Source organism: Alosa alosa, chromosome 9 (genome assembly GCF_017589495.1).
Source record: "Alosa alosa isolate M-15738 ecotype Scorff River chromosome 9, AALO_Geno_1.1, whole genome shotgun sequence".
NCBI lineage: Eukaryota > Metazoa > Chordata > Actinopteri > Clupeiformes > Clupeidae > Alosa > Alosa alosa.
In genome coordinates this window covers 26,166,941-26,193,173 of record NC_063197.1, presented here as the reverse complement: position 1 = coordinate 26,193,173, position 26,233 = coordinate 26,166,941, and the positions used below count along the sequence as shown (strand labels likewise).

At 40.2% G+C, this 26,233-nt stretch overlaps 2 protein-coding genes across 3 annotated transcripts in view; both read left to right on the top strand.

The window, feature by feature from the left end:
• Window positions 1-12,870, top strand: part of si:dkey-21p1.3 (collagen alpha-1(I) chain) — a 33,294-nt gene extending 20,424 nt beyond the window's left edge. The window contains exons 30-65 of the mRNA XM_048253288.1: window positions 245-298; window positions 478-531; window positions 991-1,044; window positions 1,226-1,279; window positions 2,180-2,224; window positions 2,480-2,524; window positions 3,045-3,152; window positions 3,271-3,324; window positions 3,463-3,516; window positions 3,705-3,758; window positions 3,894-4,001; window positions 4,232-4,285; window positions 4,526-4,633; window positions 4,789-4,842; window positions 4,950-5,003; window positions 5,137-5,190; window positions 5,285-5,338; window positions 5,751-5,858; window positions 6,610-6,663; window positions 7,134-7,187; window positions 7,282-7,335; window positions 7,514-7,567; window positions 7,666-7,719; window positions 7,921-7,974; window positions 8,110-8,163; window positions 8,264-8,317; window positions 9,091-9,144; window positions 9,230-9,283; window positions 9,368-9,385; window positions 9,488-9,550; window positions 9,991-10,065; window positions 10,267-10,393; window positions 10,989-11,095; window positions 11,360-11,440; window positions 11,682-11,891; window positions 12,135-12,870. Of these exons, the coding sequence (XP_048109245.1) occupies window positions 245-298; window positions 478-531; window positions 991-1,044; window positions 1,226-1,279; window positions 2,180-2,224; window positions 2,480-2,524; window positions 3,045-3,152; window positions 3,271-3,324; window positions 3,463-3,516; window positions 3,705-3,758; window positions 3,894-4,001; window positions 4,232-4,285; window positions 4,526-4,633; window positions 4,789-4,842; window positions 4,950-5,003; window positions 5,137-5,190; window positions 5,285-5,338; window positions 5,751-5,858; window positions 6,610-6,663; window positions 7,134-7,187; window positions 7,282-7,335; window positions 7,514-7,567; window positions 7,666-7,719; window positions 7,921-7,974; window positions 8,110-8,163; window positions 8,264-8,317; window positions 9,091-9,144; window positions 9,230-9,283; window positions 9,368-9,385; window positions 9,488-9,550; window positions 9,991-10,065; window positions 10,267-10,393; window positions 10,989-11,095; window positions 11,360-11,440; window positions 11,682-11,891; window positions 12,135-12,284 (2,541 nt within the window). The 3' untranslated portion in view covers window positions 12,285-12,870. The remainder of the gene's footprint in view (window positions 1-244; window positions 299-477; window positions 532-990; window positions 1,045-1,225; window positions 1,280-2,179; window positions 2,225-2,479; window positions 2,525-3,044; window positions 3,153-3,270; window positions 3,325-3,462; window positions 3,517-3,704; window positions 3,759-3,893; window positions 4,002-4,231; window positions 4,286-4,525; window positions 4,634-4,788; window positions 4,843-4,949; window positions 5,004-5,136; window positions 5,191-5,284; window positions 5,339-5,750; window positions 5,859-6,609; window positions 6,664-7,133; window positions 7,188-7,281; window positions 7,336-7,513; window positions 7,568-7,665; window positions 7,720-7,920; window positions 7,975-8,109; window positions 8,164-8,263; window positions 8,318-9,090; window positions 9,145-9,229; window positions 9,284-9,367; window positions 9,386-9,487; window positions 9,551-9,990; window positions 10,066-10,266; window positions 10,394-10,988; window positions 11,096-11,359; window positions 11,441-11,681; window positions 11,892-12,134) is intronic.
• A 667-nt stretch (window positions 12,871-13,537) lies between these two features.
• On the top strand, window positions 13,538-23,388 carry soat1 (sterol O-acyltransferase 1). 2 transcript variants are annotated; one of them, XM_048253501.1, is made up of 16 exons: window positions 13,538-13,713; window positions 14,752-14,878; window positions 16,527-16,585; window positions 18,089-18,219; window positions 18,388-18,450; window positions 18,962-19,069; window positions 19,294-19,576; window positions 19,857-19,938; window positions 20,054-20,135; window positions 20,304-20,349; window positions 20,439-20,568; window positions 20,851-20,948; window positions 21,094-21,192; window positions 21,394-21,529; window positions 22,423-22,568; window positions 22,936-23,388. In XM_048253501.1, the coding sequence occupies exons 2-16, from the start codon at window positions 14,821-14,823 to the stop codon at window positions 23,017-23,019; spliced, it is 1,605 nt and encodes a 534-aa protein (XP_048109458.1). In that variant the 5' UTR covers window positions 13,538-13,713; window positions 14,752-14,820; the 3' UTR covers window positions 23,020-23,388. The 2 variants fall into 2 exon arrangements, with proteins under 2 accessions (XP_048109458.1, XP_048109460.1); XM_048253503.1 differs by lacking the exons at window positions 13,538-13,713; window positions 14,752-14,878 and adding an exon at window positions 14,925-15,223.
• Window positions 23,389-26,233: the final 2,845 nt, after the last annotated feature.

The window sequence follows — 26,233 nt, the reverse complement described above, 5'->3', positions numbered from 1 at the left end:
CAGAGAGAAGTACAGTAGTTCTACAAACAAGACAGTACTGGCATAATGAATTTGCATGCTATCTTTTTACGCAAGGATAGTCATACTGTATTCTTCTTTGTTAAGAGACAAAGTTAAGACACCCAATATGAAAATGAACCATACATTGAATACCAACTGTTACACACCAAGCTGACAGATCTAAGATGGCTTCTTGGTCACCTCATAATTTCACATGTTATTCACAAACCCCTCTGATTTGCAGGGACCTATAGGTCTGCCAGGACAAGATGGAGACACTGGACCATGGGGAGAAAAGGTAGCATTTTTCTGAAATGATCAATTACCATGGTTAGAAAATTATATGTAATTAAATGTATATACTTGTCAGATCATACAAAAGTAATGGAGTGTCACAGTGATTGAGAAAGCAATGGGAATATGATAAAGTATCAACAGGCCACTGTCTCACATAGATTATCTTTTTTTTTTTATTAGGGAATGATGGGAAAGCCAGGTCTCCCTGGAATTCAAGGTCCTGTTGGCCAAAATGTAAGTATGTCTAGCAGTTAATGACATTAACAAATTTATCACCAAAATAAATCAGTAAGCAAGCTAGTCAACTATTATTAGCTGTTATATGTCAGCTGTTAAGTTGATGTTTCCCTAGCAAGTATTTTGGTTGTTAGCTAGCTATGTTATCTTGCTAGTTCGGATAAGACTGCGCACTGTCTCTTTAAATGCACTGATCTCAGGGCCACCACAGTGTCACAGCTCCGTAATGTCAAGATCAACAGGAAGGGCAGGGTCATCAGTCATTTAGCTCATGGGGCAATCTGAATGTGTCTGCTGTCATCTCTTACATCAATGAAACTTGACATGTCATGTCTTGTGACTGATTAAGAAAATAAGAAATACCAAGTACATTCACCAGCACACAGTATGGTGAAAGTGCATGGTCATGATACATGATGATTCACTTGTAACATCTAACATATTTTCCATTCAAAGGGGGAACCAGGAATTAGGGGAGCTGTGGGTCCACCTGGAAGACCAGGGGTCAAGGTGGGTAACAAGATCTCATGAAATCAAAGAGCAGGATGGGATAGATAAAACTCCACCAAACCAAGGAGCAACAAGTAGAGAAGGTATATGAACCTTTATTATGACCCACAAAGAGTGACCACAAGACCAAACAGTGTATAACAATATGTTTGTTCAGTTTGTGTGTCTTTGTGTTTCTCAGGGTCTAAGAGGAAAACCAGGGCCAGTTGGTCCACCTGGCCATCCAGGGCCTAAGGTATGTACAGCAAGTGAATACACAATATTTATTATAGGAGAATTCTGGTGTTATCAGCCTGGGCCCAACCTTTAGATTGTTTTCTAGGTCTAAATTTCCAGTACAGACATTGGTTTCTATACCAATCAAGTCAGGACCTGTTGTCGAGTAACCAGAATACAGCCCTCATGACGCAAAGGGAGTAGAAATGCGTAGAGGCCATGAAGGGATATGAGAAGATTTTATGAACATGTATCTTTTGGAAACTAAGATTAGTTTTTAGGGGTTATTCAATGGCTGGAGTACATCTTTATAAGAACATGCCCACTGATTGTAAAAACTGGTTAGGGCTAGGTGTTAATCTGGTAAAGTCCAACACAGCTGTTGGACAACATTTCCTGCAGTTGGATATCTGTGGAGATGTACTGTAGCTAATGAGTATCCTTCTGAGAGACATTCATCCATAAGTCTTGAATACTGGGATCACATTTGTGGAAATAAAACAAATCAAACTTATTTGACAAATCAAACAAAGTAAACTGCTTAGTTACCTACGTAGGTAACTCCCAAATGACAGAAGTTGTACTCCACTGCAGCCATGTTGAAATTCCAAATGGAGGCACTCTTACTTTGTAGTTACCAACATATGAGTGATTCAATACTGGTTGTCCATAATTGGCAAGACAAGCTCTCCTCTACAGCACCTTTCTGAACTGCAATCCCAGTGAAAACTGCTAGGATGTTTTCTATTTCTGGATATAGGCACACCTCCTGAATTCATTCAGAACCGCTAACCTGTCTGGAAATTTGATAGAGGATATAACAGAAAGTATATCTATAATATCAGCTCTCTACAAATTAGAATACTGGATATTGCATTTGATTGCAAAACTAACAACCGTTATTGTCTTCTTTTCATAGGGGGACAGAGGGAAGGAAGGTCAAAAGGGAAACCCTGGGAGTTCTGTACGTATGTTTGATGTGTATAGACCCTTTCATCAATAAAAACAAAAACAATGCTTGAACGTTCTATTTGGGCCCCAATCTACTTCCTCTACATTAAGATAACATATGGAATGTTAAAAAGGAAGTCTTGTGGGGCCAACTATGATGCTGATAATGGAACTCTCTTGAAAGGGTCCATTGGTAACCACACACATTAATGCAAATTTCAACTGTTAAGAATATCAACTCCTTGATATTACTGACCTTATTTTACAGGGGCTTCAAGGACCACCAGGAGCTAAAGGGTATCCAGGACCTGCTGTAAGCATACTTTTCGTCTGTAACCACATAAACCAGGGAGTGAACACATTGTGCTCCAGTTGTAATTATGTTTTTATTTGAGACTGACCTTAAGTATTGGAAAGTATCCTGAATAGTTTGGTTTAAAACATCTTTGTTGAATGACAGTGCATCCGTTTTATAGCTAGTGTGATCCCTGCCCCAGGTTGGCATTACCCCTGAGTACACTTATGATATTAGACCCAACACTAGTTTGCGTTTTGCAAATCCTTGCAGAGCCCAAGTAACTCCTGCCTAGTGTGTTTGTACTTTCCCTGGCTGGAACAGTATGTATTAAAGATCAAGTCGATGAAAGATGATAAAGTAGAGAAATTGTTTTAGTTAAACTTCAGCCAACTTGTGACTTGGCTACATGTACATGGCTGCTGTTAAATGATATTATCAACTTGTTTGTTTTGACTCCTGCCTAGTAACATCTTAGCATGTCTGCACTTTCTGTCTCTGTCCACAAAACAAAAAATGGTATCGCTGTTTTATATAGGGTATACAAGGGAATATAGGACCATGGGGTGCGATGGGCCTTCAAGGACCTACAGGTGATGCTGGATTTCCAGGAGCGGTTGGGCCTCCTGGTGTCACAGGCTACCCAGTAGGTTATCGATTAGTCTCAATTTCTATTGGTTCAAGCCAACAAAACTGCCCAGTACATTGGATACAGTTAAAGGGATTGATGTTTACATCACTGCATTGTAAATTCTATAATTCAGGGTAAAGATGGCCTCCCAGGACCTGTTGGATCTCGAGGTGTAAAAGGCGAGAAGGTAGGTACCTAAACTTCAGACAAAAGGCCAAATTTTTATCCTTCAGCTCTGTCTTTTACTACTGACTGTAATGGTATGAAGAGAAATGCATGTTGTGTTAGCATAGTTCTGAAGTCCTCATGGTTTGTGTTCATCCAGGGATTGGCTGGACAGCTGGGTGGACAGGGAGCTGCTGGTGTCGATGGTGAGGAGGTAGATTCATTATACTGTACTGATTATTACTTTGGAAAACCCGTCAGATGGAGTTTTATCTACATACTATATCACTGATGAAGTGATGTCCAAACCTGCACAGATTTTGGTTAACTATTTCCAATTGGTCAGTTCTGTATTGATTGTGTTTGTGTGTTAAGAAATGGATGAGTGTTGTTTTGCTCCAGGGCCCAGCTGGCACAAGAGGGCCTATAGGCTCACCTGGCCCAAAAGGCTCCATAGTGAGTAAATACGATATTACGCTGATCATACACATAACCACATAACTGTCATTTAAATATAATAGTTCAGAATTGTATCATTAATAAGAGTGAATGATCTATGCTCTGTTCCTGAACCCTGTTGTGTTTTTGTAGGGTGAGAAGGGAAAACCTGGGCTTGTTGGTGAAAGGGGCGTCAAGGGGGTCCAAGGAGAGCGAGGCAACCAGGGACCATCTGGACCAAAAGGTCAACCAGGAAAGGAAGTGTGTAACATTTTAAAGTTAATGCGTCAGTTTAATTGCATACAGCAATTAAAATCTTTGCTGGTCTGTTGGATACACACTTTAGTTTGTTTCTGCTAGATATATCAATATAGATTTGAGATTTGAAACCAGCACAGCACATACTTGTGTATTTGACAGACAAAGCAAAACATTGTTACAGAAGCAAAAATGTTGTGAATGATGACAATTGTGCTTCTGTTGTGTCCCAGGGAAAGAGTGGTTCTCCTGGGCAAATAGGAAGACAAGGCCCTACAGGACAAAAGGTCAGCACATTTATTTTATCATCAATTAACCGATCAATTATCAATTAATCAATTAACTTTACAGGTTCTGGTTGTTTTTGTTTACTAAAATACATAGAGAGAGCATCTATTTGTACATTTTGGGGATTAAGAAACATTTTATGGAACTGTACAGGTCAATAAAGGCTCTGCTTTATAAGTCATATTGAATTATTGATACAAAACATTGGTTTAGAAATGCCATTTGATGTACACATGCAGGGTCAGGCTGGACTCAGAGGTCGGTCAGGCCTGACAGGAAGCTACGGCCCTGGTGGAGACATTGGACCAGGAGGGACTAAAGGAGAGAGAGGCCTAGCAGGTCTTAGGGTGAGTACAACCTCAATCAAGTTGGAGACCATCTAACATAGAGACAGGATATTTGGGGCAGGGACACTTAATGGCCATTGCTCAAGCTAATGGAAACCTGAAAACACTCTACCTTTGTAGAGTTTTTAAATGAAAAGATTCTGTTGATTCTGTAGGGGGAACCTGGAAGACTTGGACCCCCAGGACCAGTTGGACCAAAGGGAATAATTGTGAGCATCTATACATTTTTATGTTCTTACGTCAACGATTGCCATGACTTCAATTGGTAGGACTAGTCAAGCTTGTGGGCATATAGTCTACTGTCCCTGTGTTTTAGGGTGCACTAGGAAAAGCAGGGCCTGCTGGGAGAACTGGCTCTCGAGGACTCAAGGTCGGTTGTTTACAATTCATAAATACTTTGAAGATGACTCTGACATCAGTTGAATAAGTCTCCTGAAATTCTTACATTACAAAAATGATCTTGTTCTGCTTTTCTATGTTGGTGTTTTTGTTACTGACAACAGGGAGATCCTGGGGAGAGAGGAAGTCCTGGGATGCGTGGTCATACTGGTCAGATTGTAAGTTACCTGGCAGTTTACTATGCTGTTTTAGTAAGTAATATCACAGCCCAGGGTCTCAGAAATACTTCTCTTTTATATGTTTACTCATTAGGGCATTAATGGAATCAATGGAAAGAAAGGTGAACTTGGGACAATAGGCAAAATGGTAAGGTTCATCTTGCACAACTCTTGTACTAATAGGGCTGTTCTCAAATTATTTGTGAGCTACCATCATGGCAAAATGTAGAAAAGGTAAATGTAAATCAGGTTTCTAGGCCAAGTATACTTAGGAATTTGGTCTCTGCATTTATCCCATCTGTGAATTAGTGAACACACAGAGCACACAGTGAGGTGAAGCATACACTAATCTGGAGCAGTGAGCTGCCTTGTTACAGCGGCACTCGGGGAGCAGTTAGGGGTTAGGTGCCTTTCTCAAGGGCAATTCAGCCGTTCCCACTGGTCGGGGATCGAACTGGCAACCCTCCGGTTCCAAGCCCGAAGCCCTAACCAGTAGGTCACGACTGCTCCATTTGTAATTGTTACGATCTGTGTTGCTGACACTGAGTATTTCTTCTCAGGGGAAGGTAGGCCGCAGAGGTCTCACTGGCTCTGTAGGTGCGAGGGGTCGGCCAGGACCTGTTGGCCCACCTGGAGAAACAGGAAACAAAGGGAAGCGAGGGCCAAAGGTGAGTGTAAAAGAAATATGATAGTTAGGGGTTTACGTAATCTATACATCTGTACGTATCCAGGGATGTAGTGGAGGCTAAACGCAAGTAAACACAGTTTATCCACCTCTGAAATTTCAGAAATAGAGTTTATCCACCTCTTATTAGAGTTTATCCACCTCTCAAAAGAGTTTATTCACCAATTGCAACTTTTAACATTCAAAAATCACACTGTATTATCCACATTCACAATATGTGCACTCGCCAACACTCTAGGAACCATTTACCACTGGTATTGTTAGAAACATTGGACAATAACCTCCACCATCAACAAACATATTCTGAATGCCTTTTTTAAAAATCTAATACTGCATGGCGCAGTCCACTTCACCGTGATCACAGAATTCATAGTTTACCCACCTCTTATTTTACCACTACACCCCTGTACGTATCTGTTACCCTTTACTCAAGATGAGGTTGAATTCAGCTGTGTTCGAGCATACCTGTATCTATTGAATATAATGATTGGCTTTCAGGACCTTTAGTGAGCTACATTAGTCTTAGCAAAAAGCAGCAACGATATATGGTCTTAAAGGCTACTTCTTAATATTGGGTTATTTGTTGGATCTGATCAACGTCATTACTTTGCGTCATTCTTCACCTGTTAGGCAGAACCTTCAACTGCAGAAGGAATCAGACCTGGTGTGCATTTCGTTTGTATTATGTTTTTGTATGGTGTTCTTTGGTGACTGTTATTGTTATTTACATTTAGGGAAGTCCTGGAAGTGCAGGACTGATGGGGAACAAAGGTGCTCAGGGAAAACCAGTGAGTGAAGTTTCTGATTGGGAAAATATATAAACACTGGAGCTATTCTTGCACATACCGCCCTATTCGGGTGTGTTTTGGCTGATTTTGCTACATTTGGGATTTTGTATGAAGCTGTTAGCACAATGCATGATGTGTTAAACTGTGTTGCCAGATGTCATGAGAGAAACAACTCAGCCTGTCAAAACAAGCTTTTCACTCTCTAGCCTGATAAAGTAAGCACTAATTGTGATTGGAAACAAATCCAAAGCTGTGTCAATTTTACCCTAATATTGCATTATTACAATACAGCCCATCATTTCATCTATGAACTGTCAATCATGGAAAAGACAAAAATGAATCCATTCAGAAAATGAATGGATTTCACTGCCATAACTGCAGGTCTTATGAAATGTTCTTTGAACACTGTTAAAGAGATCAGTGTCACTTGCAAGATATTTAATGTTTTTTTTTTTTTATCTCTCCTCCAGGGTGGTCCTGGCCCAAAGGGAAAGAGAGGTGGTGTTGGAAGACGCGGAGAGCCAGCAAGTATCCTGACTATTGCAGTTGCAAACTATTATGTTTCTGTTTTTTTTTTTTGCATTTAACTCCATTTCATTTTTGGAACACACTCTTTAGGGTGTTGGGGGACTGGATGGACTGCTTGGTGTTCAAGGAAACCCAGGCGACCCAGTAAGGATTTAATTTCAAGCTACTGTGTTTTTATTTTAAAAGTCTAGTAGATCTTACTGTCTACCACAGAAAGATAGAGAGAGAGAGAGGCTACCAACCCATTAATGGAAATATTAATGGGGTTATTCAATGTGTTCATCCAAAAGCTCATTCTTAAGATCTCATCATTCAATGACAGGGTCACAATGGTTTCAGAGGAATGCCGGGCAGGCCAGGTCATGCTGGTAGAACCGTGAGTAATTTTTTGTTATTCTCAGTCTCTAATATATCATGCGGGTCGCGGGTTCATGATGTGCATTATCATAGTGGTAATTTAAATTCATGTTTCAGGGTCGTCCAGGAGTACCCGGAGAGAGTGGATTAGCTGGCAAAACTGGATCAAGGGTGAACTTATTTACACTATTCACTTGAAGCTTATAGAATATGTCAAAAGATATTACTTTCTGTTATTCACGCAAATACATAGTATTTTACCTTGCATCACTTATGACATTAGAACATTTCAGTCTATAGTCCATGGTTTCGAGAACCAAAACTGGAAAATGGTTTGTTTTGAAAATACCATCTTTATAATACACATTTTAGGGTGCACCAGGATCCAGAGGAACCAATGGTCCACCTGGCCCAGTTGGACCAAAGGTATAGTTGTGTTTGTTATATAATGACTAATACTATTTTAGTTACCTCTAATCACCAGAATTGCCTTGACTGTAACTCATGGTTACATTTATATTCTGTTATTAAATATTTCACATGTTTTGATTGTTTGTTCAGGGTTTTCCAGGGCTTCAAGGCCTTAAAGGAAGAATGGGCCAGTCAGGAGAGAGGGTATTTGCCTACTTTCTACAGTGGTGTTTTTTATGGGACTAGCATTATTTGCATTGGAGAACATGGTTTGAATGAGGTGAACCTCTTTTGTTTTTCCTAGGGAGAGAATGGTATCAGAGGACTCACAGGACCAGAAGGACCACCAGGGAGGAAAGTAGGTTTGTTTTCCTGGAATATTTGTCAAGTTATGGCTTGCTGAATATGGTATTAAATGTAAAAATATTAGCAACTTTGAATGAACTACAATATAAGACATGTTTTCAGTTAGTTCACACTTTTTTGGTAAGTACATAATTCCAATTTGGGGCAGCCATGGCCTACTGGTTAGCGCTTCGGACTTGTAACCGGAGGGTTGCCGGTTCGGACCCCGACCAGTAGGCACGGCTGAAGTGCCCTTGAGCAAGGCACCTAATCCCTCACTGCTCCCTGAGCGCTGCTGTTGTTGCAGGCAGCTCACTGCGCCGGGATTAGTGTGTGCTTCACCTTACTGTGTGTTCACTGTGTGCTGAGTGTGTTTCACTAATTCACGGATTGGGATAAATGCAGAGACCAAATTTCCCTTGCAGGATCAAAAGAGTATATATACTTACTTATACTTATGTGTTCATTAATAGTTTTGATGAATTTACAATGTAAATAGTCATGAAAATAAAGGAAACGCATTGAATGAGAAGGTGTGTCCAAGCTTTTGGTCTGTACATTTGTATGAATATATATATAGTGTGGATCCACTGTAATAGAAAGTTGGGCATATTAAGGTATACCAATTTCATGAGTGAACATTTTCTGTCTACAAATTATTGCATGAGTTATATTTTCCCATTTGCAAATTCATCAGTGAGTAATGTGTATGATACAGCATGACACAAAAGGTGTCTAAAAGAGTCATTCAAGTCTGATTTTCAAAATATTTCCTCTGTCCACCAGGGGAAACAAGGTCATCCTGGTCTCAAAGGCCGAAGTGGACCTAAAGGCATACAGGTAAGTTATGGTTTGAATGTTTGAAGTTTCAACATAATAACCATGATATGTGATTATTTAATCATATATGTTTATGTCCTTACAGGGTGATATAGGCCCACGTGGTCCTCCTGGACCCAGGGGGTTTCCTGGTCTTCCAGTAAGTTTTATTTTAACAAAATAATGAGTGATGGATTTACCATCGATTGCAATCCATTGAGCATTTATCTTTGTCATTTCCCAGGGCCTGTTTGGGATAAAGGTACAGTTCATCTTTCTTGAATCAATCAATTAGTCATTTTGAACCAAGAATTCATCCAATGTCTGATTGTTTTTTGGATACAGTGAGTACTTTGTTTCGCAGGGAATAAAAGGGTTTCAAGGAATGCCCGGAGCCAAAGGAGTGACAGGTCCCCAAGGACCTCCAGTACGTTCAGTTCTCTATTAACATGTATTATTTATTGGGCTGTATAGTACTCTATGAATCAATTTGCAATGCAAAATTAATTAGAAAAATGTAAAAAAATATCTCGTATTCATTCTTGTTCATCTCTTGGTTTTGTAATGCTCAGAATTGCTGCCCCGATTCATATGTTCTATGTAAATGCAGCTGTCCATCTCCTGGTAATATTCAGTATGGCTACCCTGATTGATTCCTTTTAAAGGGACACCAGGCAACGTTTTCGTTAATTAATCATCTTCGTAAGTCGGTTATGGTTAAATGACTCATTACGGGGCGAATGAAGGCAGGCTAACGAAACACTAGAGATTGTTGCAAACGTGTGTATAATGGCAGAGCCGGACGAAGAGGAAAAGCATCAGGCTTGCCTGGTGTCCCTTTAAATATAAATGATGTGCTTTGTGCAGGGGAAACCAGGCTCCCCTGGTGGCAGAACATTGCAGCGCATTCCAGGCCTCTACGATAGAAGAGGATCACAAAATGTTGGTATAAGATTTAAAATAAGTTTGGTGTGTGGGGATAGGTTAGTGGGACCACACCACAAATGCATCACATGATGTATGGGCTGTAGGTAACTGATTGTTTCTATCTATAGCAGGCTGTGCATATATTTAAACTTTATTTTATCCCATGGTTTTGTCTTAATTAATTCATTAATTTGTGTCACAATCTCGGCGGTCCAGACAATGGCAAGGAGGACCCAGCATGACCAAGGGGAGCAGGAGGAGTTCAGCTGGCCCCTGGGCACTAAAGAGAACCCTGCAGCCACATGCAAAGAGTTGGGCCTCATGCATCCCCACCTGGAGGATGGTGAGGAAGCACTTTCTGTGGTTTTACCCAAAGTCCAAAGACTGATCCAGGTTCTTTTAATAAAAAAGACATTGTAAATCTCTCATTCATCTTGTGCGTTATTCAGATTCCCCCTGACATGTGATGGTAATTTTGATACCGCAGATGAAATAGAGACCCAGTCAGACCAATAGTATGAAAAATCAGGAACAGAGTTTATTTACAATGAAGGGAGAGACAGCATGACTTCACCTTCAAGGTAATATTTAGGGTTTATGTATCCTTCCAGGCTGATGGGAAATGGCGTTGGTCATCCCATCTCATGTGGACTACACTGAATCAGACTCTGATTAGTGGCAACCTGGCAATCTGGAGCAGATAGCTACTGACGCAGCCATGCAAAATAGTGAAACACTGCAAAGTCATAATATTCCCGCTTATCTCTAAATACAGTCACACCCAGATATACACAGGGACATAATGTTCTATTCCACTTTCTCTCACATGTCAGTCATGTCTGCTGTGCTACTTTATTGCATTGCTGATTGACTCTGCTGATGGAAATGATAAATCAGTTTGGTCATCCATTGTATCTGCTGTTTTCCTGTTTTCACAGGATTTTTCTACATGGATCCCAACCAGGGCTGCCCCTTCGATGCCCTCCATGTGTTTTGTAATTTCACTGCTGGGGGACTGACCTGTCTGCATCCAAACAAATCTCAGGTATCCACAGTACCATATGTTGGTACAGCTCAGTATGTTCAGGTTTGTGATATGTGTGTATGGTTAGAAGTCAGGACCTATCCATTTGTTTTTAAATAATTAATTTAATTAATTGCATGCATAATTCATTTGGGTTAGGTAATAGGGTTAATTGAATTCCCCCTTGGGGATCAATAAAGTATCTATCTATGTTTGTGTGTGTAAATAATCAGAGGATATCGTCTGTGTTTAATACTGAACCGTGACCAAAGTATCATTGAATAGATCTCAGGAAAATGGTCATCAGACATACAGAAATCCAAAACCTCTGTCTATTGGTTCAGCCAGCTCCATGATGGCTCTAGGGTAAGACCCAAAAACATCCCATTCACAGAAATACACAGAAACACCGTATGTCAATGCATGTTGAGTATGTCAATTTAGTAATAATATGCACCAGATAGGCTATGCTGCTTTTGACCAGATAATGTGCAATATGCTAGAAACGGTCAATACATAACTCTTACATAACTTACACAACTCTTACATTCTGATTGATTGATTGATTGATTGATTGATTGATTGATGTGGATTCCATGTGTCCTAGTTTAAGTACACAGGTCTGGATGTGGTCCAGCTGCGGTTTCTACGACTGCACAGCAACTCAGCAGTACAACAAGTAACAATAGAATGCAACAGTACTCACAACAGAACAACCAATCAGAGACGTGCAAGTCAACGGGTTCTGCATCTCCTTGGAGACTCCTTGAGAGAGATCAGCGGAGCCCACGCCAAAGTGTCAAGAAATGGTTGTGAGGTAAAATAGTTCTGAAATTGCTGAATTGATTTATATGAGATGTGTGTGAAATATTTTGCTGAATAACTCCATGCAAAATAAGATATTTCAGAGGTTCCCTGTCTATGGGGATCTAATGTCATTTTTTTAGCAAGCTGTTTTTTAGCAAGTGTTAACCAATGAGTGAAATAGGCCTACCAGTAAGAAAGTCGGTATAATCCTCAGCCAATGCACATTGTATTCTGTCCTGTGTTTTTCTTGCAGGTGGTGGTGCAGGTGAGGGTAGAGGGCAACAGTGAACTGCCCCGGGGCGATATGGAGCTCCTGCCCCTGAGGGATCTGGGCATAGAGAACAGGGGTGACCACTGGGAGAGAGAGATCAGTGCCGCCCTGGGGCCGCTGTGCTTTTTATAGCACATTACTCCAGTGGCTGTCCTGAGGGACATTGGCTCTCATCAATACCTAAGCTGCTCTTACACACAGAGGGGCCGCTTGGGTGAATTCTCGAAAGAAAAAAAAAGCAAAGACACCATTACAAAAGACTTGAACTTTATTTGTTGTTATATTGTCATTATGAAAATAGGGATAAGTAAACCAGTTATTGGGTTTTGTAGTGTTTACAGATAAAAATCAAAAGATGCATCACAATGATGTTTGTCAGCATGTATGTGCCAGGGTTGCTAACTAAGATGGTTGTATGTATTTATGCTATATGATTGTAATGTTACTGTATTAATTTATACAAATATTAATGGGTTAAATGTTGAAATGTATAATCTATGATTTTGCTAAATATTAATTTACCAATTGCTTGCAGAATCTTAAATGATACAGCTTGTAAAATTATGGACTAAATAATCCTACTGCAAATGTTCACATTGGTTTCAGCTTTTATTTGGTTGCATGCATTTGTGTGATTGACTAATCACAAGCAGTACTTCTGTATATTGCTGCTGCACTATGTACAAATATGCAGACTTCCTTTTCTAAATAAAGTAGGTTGAAGAAGTCATGTCAGATGTTTTTGTTGATGTTTGTGTGTGTGTGTGTGTGGGGGGTGATGCATATCAAGACAAATTAAAATAGAAATACCATCTGTTTCCTTGTAGTTTTGAAGTTTTAATGAGTGTGATACCTTAATTCCAATTGTTTGGAATACATGACAACTGTTTGTGTTTTGTAAACCCGCAGTTGCATGAGTTGACATTGGGTAGTTGTGTAAATGAAGAAAATGTGACAACTTCTTACCTCTTTTCTTATTCCTTTTTTTTTAATTAATGAATGACAGGTTACGGTAGCCTATGCTAGAAAAGTGTGTTTTGACCACCCTGGGTTCTGTAACAGAGCAACAAGTAGGCTAAACAGTTGTTGGTCTTGTGGATCTAATCTACGAACTTTATTTTCATGAATGATTGTGATTGTATCTTACTAAACCGGAGCAATTAACCTAGCCTACATTAACCTAGCCTACATATGTTCATTAGCCTATGTTCTGATGCACTTGAATGCATCTTAAAAGCCTTAAGGCCAGACACAGTGATTTCTGATCTACACTTCATCGTAAAACAGAGGTCCTTGTTTCGTGCCTATAGTTAATGAATCAGATGATGCCTACTGTTAAGAGTCTGGTCTGGTCTGACCACTAGAGACTCCGCCTCTCTCCCAACGTGATGGCTGAAATATGGCACTGCCTACACAATGTGTTTCTCAAAATCAAATCGAGATAATTTTCAAGTCATTGATTTAGGAAAGGATTACCGTCCTGTGTGTGTTTTCTCTTACCAAACACAAGTTCACACTCCGACTTTTGCGTGTTATATGGCCATATTTGGTGGCCATATAGGTAAGTAAACAAGCAGCTATCGTCTCTAATAAAGAAGTAGCCTACTTTTTCTTCCTGTAAGCAAATCACCTTGATTGCCGAACTCTTTCTCCTTATTCTAACGTCAGAAGAAGGTAGGATATATAGCGCTCATTGACTTTACAGTAGCCTACCTGTTTATAAAAGATTGTTAGCATGTTAGCTACTTACAATAGGCGTCAGACGTAGACTAGTGTGTGAGAACATTTTTCACTTAATTGTTTGAGGTTAATAATAATTTCATTTTACTTCAGAGTCAGTATATAGCCTACATTGTTGCAATAAAATATGCAACATATGTTGCGATGAAAATATTGTTAATCTTTGTTAGTTTGTCAATCGTGTATCATGATGAAAGTTTGCTGATTGTGGTGTCCATGCAATACAATGCATGTCAAGAATTTTAAGATTTTCATAATTAGGCTAGTTGAAGATTTACAGATTAGGACGGAGATGATAGTGTTATGTATGAAGAAGCAGTCTGTGGTTAAGGTTTATGTTGTTACTGTTTGATACAAGGATGTTGGCTTTCTCATGTATTCCTAAACATTAAATAATGAAAATCCCCATCCCTGATAATCACACCTAAGTTAGAACTGAAGTAGGCTATGACATGGGCAGTTCAAAGGGCAAAGATAGGGCTATTTGACAACTTTCTTTCATTAGTCAGAGGCATGGTAATCAGAAGTGTTAAAGGTCAGAAGAAAATCTCATCACTCATGTGATCTTGTTGATCATGGATGTCATTGTTTACCTCAACACACCTCACCATTCTCAACCTTAAACTCTGTTGAAAAACATATTCCCTGCTTTCCAAATTCATTTCATTAGAGACATATTCAAGTCACCCTGGGATATTGGGATTCCAGTCTGTTATTTGTAACATGCTCTGAATGTACCTAATGAATATCTCCTAGGTCTCAGTTTTTGTCGGATAATGTGAAACCGTGAGGTTGAAGAATTTTTACACTAAATTCACTGTACAGCAAACCTAACTGATATCTTGTTGTCCTTCTACAGAGCCTTCTACTGTCCACTCCGCGGAACCACAGGCCGTTTTCTATACCCAGCTCTCCAGAGCAGGACGAGATGATGGGAGATAGAGGCATCAGGGAGAGACATCCCAATGGAGAGATCACAACCAACGGTAAGTTTTCACTATAGCCTCATTCATTCATTCATTTTCTTTTATTTTCTTAATTGGCGTTCAAAATTCATCCCAATAATGATGACTGTGTAGCATTTCTCACTCAAGCTCTTTGGAATCCTTCCTCCTCCCTGATTTAAGGGGTGGAGAGACTGCAGACTAGAGTAGTTAATCCATACAGTGAATAAGGGAAGGTGTAGACTGTATTGTGTTATTCATGTGCCTATTGCCAGCCTGGCAGGGAGGGACTACCCGATTAAATAAAGTTAATCTCAGTCAGTGACACTGGCACCTCATGTTATGACCAGGCAGAGACCGCCATAATGGCCAACACAGGTTTTAGAGGTAATGTTGCCACTGGAACTTTTTGCAATGCATGATAGCTTGATCTGTGAGTGTTTTTTTTCTTTGCATGTTGAAACATTTCTTACCATCATCTTTCTGAATTTGGCAATGTGTTGTCTGCAAAATGATTCATGTTAGTTTGAGCTAATGCCAGAGAGCTCTTCTTGGAAAGCCTTTTCCTCATGGCAGCAGAGTTATGCCATTTTCTTCTCTCAAAACATATTCTTTAAAATGTGTCTCCCAGTACAATGCCACTGTTATAGATTACAGCTTTCATATTTAACCTAAAATGCTGCTGAATATATGATGTTACTTGTTGTCTATTAATTAGACTCTGATATCAGAAGATGAGGTCTTTAAATGAATCACCTGATCTATGTGTGGGTGGTGATTCTCTCAGCAGCTGTGAAATTTCAGCCTCTGGTCCATTTATATTCAATGAATATAATTCATGTACCAAAGAAAGGCGGTTGAAACACTAATTTGAATGCTTCATATCTGGCCTTTGAAAGTTCAAGCACTGTCTTGTGAGTAGTTCATTTAATTTCATGATGGTAATTTGATGGTGCGGAAGGAGAGGAAGGGAAGATGAAGGAGAGTTGTTTGAATGTGATTTCACCTCTGGTGTTTTTATCCTATGCCCCATGATATTCAATAAGTACTTCTTTCTTCTTTCAAAGCTATTCTGAAATGGGGATAAAGGGGATGTGCTATGAACAATTCAACTGTTGCAATTATGCAGAGCTGTGTGACATCCGTAGTTGTTGTCACTGTCCTCCCACACTGCTGATTCTTCTTGTCAAATCTTCCAACACTGCCAGCACACCCTACATGGCTAACAAGGAAGCGATGTTATAATGAGAGATGTATATGTGTTCATTGTGGAAAAGGCATTAGGCTTGCTAGATTACTTAAACATTTTAAAATAGTACAGGAAAAACATGCAAAAAAATGGTTCCTGGGATAAAACCTCACAACTGGCTGTGTTCGATCTACTACACATTTTAATGTGTTTGATTTACACTTTGTCCCTGGATGCCTGGGAAAAGTCATCATAAACTCATATAGTATGCTAAGCTAGTATATTTCCTTTTACGCAAATATTTAACTTTGCCATGTTGACTCATCAGCTAGCGCAACAATACTTCCCAGGTCACTGGGCAACAGGATAAAAAAAAGAAGTGTGTTTAAACACTCAGTTGCACATGAAGGTTTTGTGTTCATCTCTATTCTACTGTGTCTCATCTGTGCAGATGTTTTCAATGATCAAATGTGTGTGTGTGTGTGTGTGTGTGTGTGTCAGGTAAAATGGAGGTGGAGCAGATGATCAGCAGGAAGCTTCACCTGAAACGGGCGGCAGAGGTAAGAGACACACGTCATTTGTGTCAAAAGCCAAGTGACACACAGCACAATTCAAGAAGATTTCACCATCAATACAAAGCAAATCTCCACAACTACAGATGAAAAACCAGTATAACTACTCCCAGCCCTAATGACTTCACAGCACTGCAAGTTCTTGCAAGCCAACCCAGTGCTTTTGCAATTCTACTGGTTCTATGGCCTTTTACACCCTATAGAGATTTGTGTTATTTCATTTAAAAACGTGCAGATGTGTCGACCTGGATAGAGCCCCCTGTGGTGCCAAATCCCTCTAGATTGATTAAATCACTGGTGTTAAGCTCCCCATCAAACAATATGTTAAGAGGCTCCGTTTTGGATGGAAATGGATTGGATGACTACTCTCACCTTTTAAACACACACGCACTCAGTCATGTGCAGTGGGCAGCCAAGTTGTAATGATGTTGTGATAGTAGCCTGATAATTTTTGGTTTCTTGATGTTGTCCTTTATGGCACATTCATAGATCTGTTCATGTGTTATAGCCAACCCATACACCACCTAGTGCTCTACTTACAGTAATAGACTACGTGCACAAACGGCTCTTCCTGTACACTCATTTATTGTCGGTGGAGCGTTAACTGTGTTGTAATGGTATCTGTTATATTCTGCTCCTTACATCTTCACTCCGACACTGAATATCTTGTTTGCTCAATAATAACAATTTTAACACACGCATAAATCCTTCTTTATCGTACCATGCTGATTCACCAGTGCAACACCCAACTGGGTCAGTTTACACACTAATTACATAAACAATAGCGGCAGGTTCAAACACACCTGGCCCTACCAGAAACAAAGGAGTACACATAGAGAGCCTTTCGTGCACATAGTCTATTCACTTTCAATGGGGCAGCAATAACCACTGTTCAGTCAGATAGACCGATATTTACCAAATTTGTTTGAGTTTATATACAGCTATACTGTATGTACTGGGGGGGAAAAATGGCGAATTTCCAGTTTAATTTGACCACTCCTCTCCCCCACCTTCCCATGATTCCATGCCAGATTTGAGTCAGCATGATGTATAGAAGCATGTTATTGTGTTAGGTTTGAGAGCTCAGAGTTCAGCTGAGGTGAATCATCTGCTGAAAGTTACTATCAGAGAAGGGCGTTGCTGTGTCAGCGCTGGGCATGGGGTCATGTGAGGTGCATGAAAGAAAAAGGAACAATAGTTGCATCTTATCATAGTTCCCCAAGAGTCAGATTTGAAGGGGAAGAGGCTATTGCTGTAGTTTGATGAAGACATTTCTAATGTTTCAATTCCTCATTTATCATGAAATAGGAAATTATTTAGTAAACTGGGCAAAGGACAGACTTGGATGCATTCTCTAGTCAGCATGGTCCGTAGCTTTCTGTCTATTAGCAATAAAGACAGGTTAAAAAAAACTGATATCTGACATCATACAGTGTATGTGGTCATGTGATCACCCTTCTGGTGTCCCTCCTTTCTCTCTGTTTGTCACAGCACCTGAAGTCGGACCTGATGAAGCAGCTGGACTCTCAAGTGAACGACTTCATGAACTGCCTGATCGAGGAGTCTGCCAGTCTGGAAGCTGCCCCAGTGCTGCTCTCTGACAAAGAGAGCAATAAACTCAGGTGCCATGCCCACCCTCACTCATGAATCAGAGAATCTATTAAAACAAACTAACATCACTAAACAGTGGCGGCTTTACATTTACATTCACATTCAGTCATTTAGCTCAAAGCTTTCAAATGTGGCTTTACTTCTTCCCTTTTCTCTTCTCACCCTCCTCCTTTCTCCAGTAAGAAGTCACGAACCCCAGGAAGCCCAGGCAAAGTGTATGTGAGCCGCCGTTCGCTGCTTGAGTAAGTGCCGGACTGAAATCTTGAAATTTCATAATGTTATTGATTTTATGCAGACAACTAACTCAAACAGCAATGATTTCAATTCAGTGTCGTATCGTTCCTTGAAACTAGGTAAGTTTTGACCAACACCATGACCCTCTCTTGCCACAGCTCTGACCTTAAACTGATCAATGTCAACAAGAGGAAGAGATTTTAAGCTTCCCATTGTGTGTGCAGCTCAGTGCCACTCCTGGAGTCAATACCAGGCCACTGAGTGGCTGTTGGAAAACAGAGATTCTTCTCAGAGCAGTAACCAGAGTAACCATAGCTGCAGTAGCAATGTCTCAATTCCTCCAGTGCTTGTGATACAGAAAGGGCATTGTTAGCAGAACTAAGCATGGCTGACCGTTTTGCTGGGTGTGAGAGTGAGAGAGAGAGAGAGAGAGAGACTGAATGACTGACCTGACTGACGGAATAGAAAGAGAGTGTTGTATGTGTGAAATCAACATATTGATGGTCTTTGGTCCAACAGTGAACTGTTTGAAGTCAACCACATCCGGACAATCTACCACATGTTCATCGCCCTCCTCATACTGTTCATCCTCAGCACACTGGTAGTGGACTTCATCGATGAGGGCCGGTAAGACAGAAATAATGTTTGTTTTTTTACCTCTCTTATATGTTTTAACCTGGATCTTGAACCTTGGGAGCTGATTGCTAGATAGATTGCATTTATCTATGTTGGGAGCTGATTGCTAGATAGATTGCATTTATCTATGTTAGGAGCTGATTGCTAGATATCTTTCCTCTGTTTTTGTCTAACTACACTATTGTCCACACCCTGTCTCTTCTGTTTTTGTTCAGGTTAGTGTTGGACTTCAACCTCTTGGTATTTGCCTTTGGGCAGCTCCCCCTGGTGGTATGCACGTGGCTGTGCATGTTTGTATCTGTGCTCGTGGTGCCGTACAGCCTCCTCCACCTGTGGGCCAGCTGGTATCCGACCTGCAGCCACCCGACCCTGTGGTCCGTCCTGGTGGGCACCGTGTCCATGCTCTACCAGGGGCTGGGGCTGGGCTTTCTGCCCACGTCAGTGGTGCTTAGCAACAGCCTCCCGCCTGCCTCACGCTTTATCATCATTGTGGAGCAGGTGACACGTTTCCCATCTTTCAAAGCATTAATATCTGTTGAAATTAAGCTTGAATTTGAATTTGGTTTACGTTTAATCGTTAATACTACTTCTTGTGTGTAAACAACATTACAGTAGCAAGATACAAATCTAAAGAGGGCATGAAACGAGACACCTAGACAGGCACTCTCCTAGCTGTGATGCCAATGCTAGCTGGCTGGTGCTGTCATCTCCTGAGAAGCCCTTAGCTTGTTTTTAGGTTTCTTCAAGAGGTTTTAATCTGTATGATGTGACTCTGTAGGTGCGCCTGATGATGAAAGTCTACTCCTTCGCCAGGGAAAACGTCCCCAGAGTCTTGTCAGCAGCACAGAAAGACAAAACCAGTAAGGAATCGGGGTGATCCTTCCAGATTTTTTTAATATTAGCTGCTCTTGAACTGTAAACAAGAAATCACAACCTGAAATCACAACTTAAAATATGACTTTATTCATGTTTCAGATGGTCCTGTCATACCTCAGCTAACACAGTATCTGTACTTCCTCTTTGCCCCAACACTCATTTACAGAGATCACTATCCCAGGTGAGTAGAGCATTTGCGTGACTGTTTTTTGTCATACAGTACGGGTTAAATATGTGCATATTTCATATCAGCTCAGTTAGCAGTTAAACTACATTTGCATTGTTTGTAACTATAACTTGGACCTGAAAGTATTTAAACATTGTTTTTTTTTGTTTTTCATGATGACAGAAATCCATACATAAGATGGAGTTATGTTGCCACAAAGTTTGGTCAGGTATGTTTGTATTCGCTGTTTTTTAAATCAGGTCTATCCAGCCATAATGGTTTATACATTAGTATTGAATGTGTGCATTTTCCCTATAGGTGCTGGGAAGTCTGTTCTATGCATACTATGTGTTTGTGCGGCTCTGCATCCCGCAGTTCCGCAGCATCAGCCTACAGCTCTTTGACCTGAGGGCCATGGTGCTCTGCGTCTTTAACTCCATCCTTCCAGGTAAGGCACTTTTTTGACTTTATATCTCTAGTGTTTTCTTGTTAGTTGTCTAACAGAAGTTGTATGGTTTGCAGAAATGTCTATTGCTGCTACTGGGGAAAAGAAAAAACTATTGTGTTTCTGATGAATGTACTTGTTGGCTGATTGTGTAACCACTGCTGATGGTCATAAAAAAAAATCCATTACCTAAAATGTCAGACATTCTAAAAATAGCACACTGTATATTTTGTGTGTGTGTGTGTGTGTGTGTGTGTGTGTGTGTGTGTGTGTGTGTGCCCACAGGTGCACTGGTTCTCTTCTTGGCTTTCTTCGCTTTCCTGCACTGTTGGCTCAATGCTTTTGCAGAGATGCTGCGTTTTGGTGACAGAATGTTCTACAAGGTATACAAGGATAGTGCCAATCAACTTGTATGAGACATCTCCTATTTATTACTCTCTGCCCATACCAGAGTGCAATATGCTGTAACTAGCGGATGATAAAGAAAAATTGTTGCACATCTCCTTAACATCAACTGTTTCTTCTTAGGACTGGTGGAACTCAACATCATTTGCTAATTACTACCGTACATGGAATGTGGTGGTGCATGATTGGCTGTACTATTATGTGTACAGGGATTTTCTCTGGGTGAGTGGCTCTTATTGGAATAACACTGGAGATTTGAGTGTGAACAGTTTTGATCGTAGTAATAGCTTACAGTAGTTGGTGATTAATTTGGGATCAGTGATGTATAGCATCTCTCATTTGTAAGTTGAATTTTGTTAATTTAATTGTTTGACTTTTAATTAATGTTTCTAAATTAATTGGCCTTGTTCCTTCCTTCTGCAGTTAACGGAGAAGCGTTTCCGGAGTGGAGCCATGCTGTTCGTGTTCACTATGTCTGCAGTAGTGCATGAGTACATCCTGGCCATCTGCTTCGGCTTCTTCTACCCAGTCCTCTTCTGCCTCTTCATGTGCTTCGGAAGTAAGTACTCAAGACCCTCAACATTAATCCCTGTGAAGGAATGCCATGACAGTTTTGACACCAGAGGGCAAAACTCCGTGGCAGGACTCCGTCTTAATGGATGGTTTTCTCCAGAGGGTGGCAGAGGGTGATTTTTAAAGCAACGTCTGCTCACACTTGAGGAAACAAGGCAACAGTCTGAGAAGTTGAATATTTGTGAAAATGACACAAACCAAGGGTGTGTTTCATTCTGTGTATAATTTATAGGCCATTATTGAGAAGAAGCCTGCAGTGTACAAAATTATAGTGATGGAAGCAGAAGTGAAAGCACTCTAATGCAAAATTGCTAATTTGCTATTGGCAAAGCAAGGCATATTAGCATATTTCACATTCAGAAGTAATACAAAGAGATTTAAATAAGAGCTATTCAATCCAATAGTTGTACAGAAGTGGGTTGGCAGGAGTTACGATTTACACAGAAAAAGAAACTGAGGAATTGAATACAATAGTAAAATAATAGCCTGTCAGTACTTGAGAAGTGACCTCAAAAGGGGCAGCCGTGGCCCACTGGTTAGCACTTCGGACCTATAACCGGAGGATTGCCGGTTCGAACCCCGACCAGTAGGCACGGCTGAAGTGCCCTTGAGCAAGGCACCTAACCCCTCACTGCTCCCCGAAGCCATTGATGCAGGCAGCTCACTGCGCCAGGATTAGTGTGTGCTTCACCTCACTGTGTGTACACTGTGTGCTGTGTGTGTTTCAATAATTCACAGATTGGGATAAATGCAGAGACCAAATTTCCCTCACGGGATCAAAAGAGTATATATACTTATATACTTAATACTTAAAATGAACCATCAGTGTTTGTTGCATTATTCATACGAAATACTCAGCCTGCCCATATCTCTTGCCAGTGATGTTCAACTTCATCCTGCACGACCGAAGGAAAGGCCCCATATGGAATGTTATCATGTGGACCTCCCTCTTCTTGGGGCAGGGGGTCATCATCTGCCTGTACTCCCAAGAGTGGTATGCCCAGCGATACTGCCCCATCGATGAGGTAAACACCACTACTGATGGGCACTGTGCAAATGAGCATGCTGGCAATATGATTAATTCCATGTTTTATATCCGTCATATCAATTAAATCAGTTATCTTTTGTGGAGATGGCTCATTTTGTGGTGAGCAGAATTTCAGAGGTCTTATCATGCTACTTCATGCTTTTTGTCATCTAAACGAAATTACTGTAAGTTTTAGATTATTTTTGCCGAAGAGATACAGTGAAGCCATTCAAACATTTGCTATATCCAGTAAACTCTAATGTAGAGTAGGACATATGGAAGGTTGTATTTAAATATTTACTTTGGAATGGTGTTTCCCTTAGTAGTCCATCCATCCATTTGACCTTGTGTGTGACGTATTGTAGCCCTCTTTCTTGGACCTGCTGAAGCCACGATCCTGGACCTGTCACCTGACCAGTCCACATGCAGAACACTCTGGGGGATCCTGAGCCATTCTGATCAGAACCTACACCAGCTATATCATCATGAAAACAAACAAACAAAAAAAAGAGCACGAGTTGAATGTTCTTTTTAACGTCCTCTGTGCTAAATTCTTTCATTTTCTGACTTTTTTTTTATTGCACTATGCCTTCTGTGGATGTCTTCTCCTCAGTTTCAGAATCAAGGTTATGGTCAGCTTTACATGGCTGCTCTGATTCTGAACTATCATACAGCAGAATGCTCTTCTCAAGTGTTTTTTTCTGTTTTAGTTTTTTTTTTATCTTGCAGTCATCCCCTAGGATATCTAATAGGAGCTGCTATTCAGTTTTTGTATGCCTTCTCAGTCCTTTTTTAATATATATATATATAATATATATATATATATATATATATATATATATATATATATATATATATATATATATATATATATATATCCAAATGTATACACATTTGGTTAAGCTACAGGGAGTTTGTGGAGGTCCTAGTATGCTTTTCACATGTCATGGATCAGGGTTCATTCGCATATTAAGGACTATGAGAAACAATCACCGTTGTTAATGGTGTTTGAACCTGATTTTCTTGTGGTCTCTTTATCAGAGCAATAATGAAAGTATGACAATGATTTTCACATTCCACTTTTTATTGCAAAAGTGGAATGTATTGCTACCAGCAGCTGTTGCCGAATGTGCCACTGTCAGTGTGTTACTGTCACTGTTGGTATGCCATACTGTGTATGAGACTATACTCACACACACAAGAATCGAAAACAAGTAGTATCATCTTAATAAGACAAATGGGAATCCATCAGAATTTCATAATCCACATATCTATGGCTGACCCCACAGGCAGATTTAGTAACCGAGGATAGTTTGAAGTATGGATCTGAGTCATCACTACAGCCTTTTTTCAGATTTCATTTAGTGATCATTGTGGTGTTTTGTGCTTAACCATCTTTTGGCCTTTTTCTCAAGGGGCCTTTTATTTTTCCCACAGAGCCCTCGATGTTTAACATGTATTTGCAATAACCCATGCTGCCACAAGATGGCGATAGAGTATTTCATGGAAAAAGACAAGATACCGTACTTGAACTGTAGTGACTGTGTGGCCCCTTTGTGATTAAACAAATCTAGTTCTTTCTTGAGACCACACTTTTGCTACAGCATCCTACCTTTTTGTCTGAGATAGGTCTATCTGTTCAACTCTCAAACTGAGAAACGGTTGTGTCCTACCTCAAAATACAATCCCCATGTGATGTAATGTACTGTAAAAACTGTGATGTAACCATTTTATAAAATATTTTATGTAAATTCTATTTTTACAGGTAAATGTCTATTCAATTGACTGTATGACCTAGATAGGCAACCCTTTACTGAAACTGCTATTATATTTATCTAAAATGTAGCATATTGCGTGAGCGTATAATAGGCTACACTGTGGTTATGTATAAGGACATCAAAGTGAGGTAGCCTATTTGTAGGCCTACCCAATTTTTCCTGTTTATCTTTTTTCTCTTATTTATCTTTTTATTTGTTTTATTTGTTTTATTTTAATCTTATTTCATTTTTTTGCACAAGTGAATTCTAAACAAATATTACAGCAATCATGTAATGTTGTATGTCCAATATTCAGGGTTCAGCTTGATATATTTATGGAAAATGACATCTATATTTGTGTACTGAGATGCCCCACCTACTACTTTTGTTTACTGCTGTAAATTGATACTTCATCTGTTTGTGTGGAGCAAATTGAGATTGAGATGGTAAAATATGATATTCTGTATGGTGTATTATTGAGGCTGAACAATTTGACTACTGCTTTGTTGTACTATTGTCTCTCAACTGTGTTGCTTTGGTGCAATAAAACTACCTATTTATCTTCAAAGAAAAAATATGTTCAATGCCGTTGTCACAGTAAATAGCTGGATAAAGTAGGCCTAAAGTAGGTGCACTAGCCCAGGGGTTCCCAAACTTTTCCACGACAAGGCCCCCCAAATACCAATAGGTTCTGGACAAGGACCCCCTTGATGTGTTATTAAACCCATCGACAATACTACGGCAAATGTAAAAATACATTAAGCTAATCCTAATAACTATTTTAGCCACAAGCACTTCGTGATGGAGCATACAGTGTGTAAAATTTTTATTTGGGGCTTTCTGCTATATGAGAGCTATCACTCTACTATTATTCCCAGTCATTATCATGGGAAATATAATGTTCAGATATGCGTCACATTATTATAATGGAATTGTATAACAACCCTCATAGTAATAGGTATATTTTAACATTTTCAGATATATTTATTTGTTGCTTTTATTTTTCCTTCCAAAATTGCTGAGGCCCCCCTGGCACCCCCTCGCGGCCCCCGGCCCCCACTTTGAAAACCACTGCACTAGCCTATTATATATTATTTCAGGAAAATTAATGTAAGGCCTGGTTATGATCAGCATTTTTGCATAAAACCTTTTTTTTCTCGAAGCAATCATATGGGGCCTTGGCCTCAAGATTATCTAGTTACATTACACTTCCACAGGGTCGCCATATGTGACAAAGAATGAAGTAGCCTACAGGCACATGTTTGTAGCCCATGTATCAATACCTGAGGGCTACCTAGATATAGGCCAACATAACATAGTAAAATTGTATCATGTTTCACGCGTAAAAAATACAAAAAAAATTCATAAAATTGTATCATGTTTCACGCGTGCCAGTTTTTGTAGGCTACAATATTGCAGCTTGAGCATGTCACCCAGAGTACTCTCAGCATCCCCTGTGTAAGCGATTCAAATGAATCAGTTGACAGTGACTCGTTGCACGCCACCCATTGTGGGATTCATTCAGAAAGATTCACTGGTACAGACTGCACACTGATTCTGCGGTAAATATGGCGGCGTCAGAGGGGGCGCGTAGTGGCTGGAGCGAATCTAGACGACCCTAAAAGGGTTCATTTTCACACCGACTCGGGGCCAACGCAGAAAACGGTCCTTACTGGTGGTTCCGCTTATAGATGCCGTTAATCTGTCGCCTGCAAATTTGATAAATTGCCTAATATTGCTAATACAAGTGAGGTGGGTGGGCGCATACTGATAGCTATCGCACTAGCAAGCTTGCTAGGACAGCTAGCTTGCTAGCTAGCTTGGATAGCTGTCTAGCCCGGACTTGAAGAGGGGTCGAAGAATACTCCTGAATAGGCCCCTTCTCTCTGTTGGGGGATGTGATCCA

Coding starts and splice junctions, on each gene's coding strand:
- soat1 (XM_048253501.1), top strand. CDS start 14,821: ATGATGGGAGATAGAGGCATCAGGGAGAGACATCCCAATGGAGAGATC. Junction 20,350..20,438: donor TTGCCACAAAGTTTGGTCAG/GTATGTTTGTAT, acceptor TTTTCCCTATAG/GTGCTGGGAAGTCTGTTCTA. Junction 21,530..22,422: donor CCTCTTCATGTGCTTCGGAA/GTAAGTACTCAA, acceptor ATCTCTTGCCAG/TGATGTTCAACTTCATCCTG.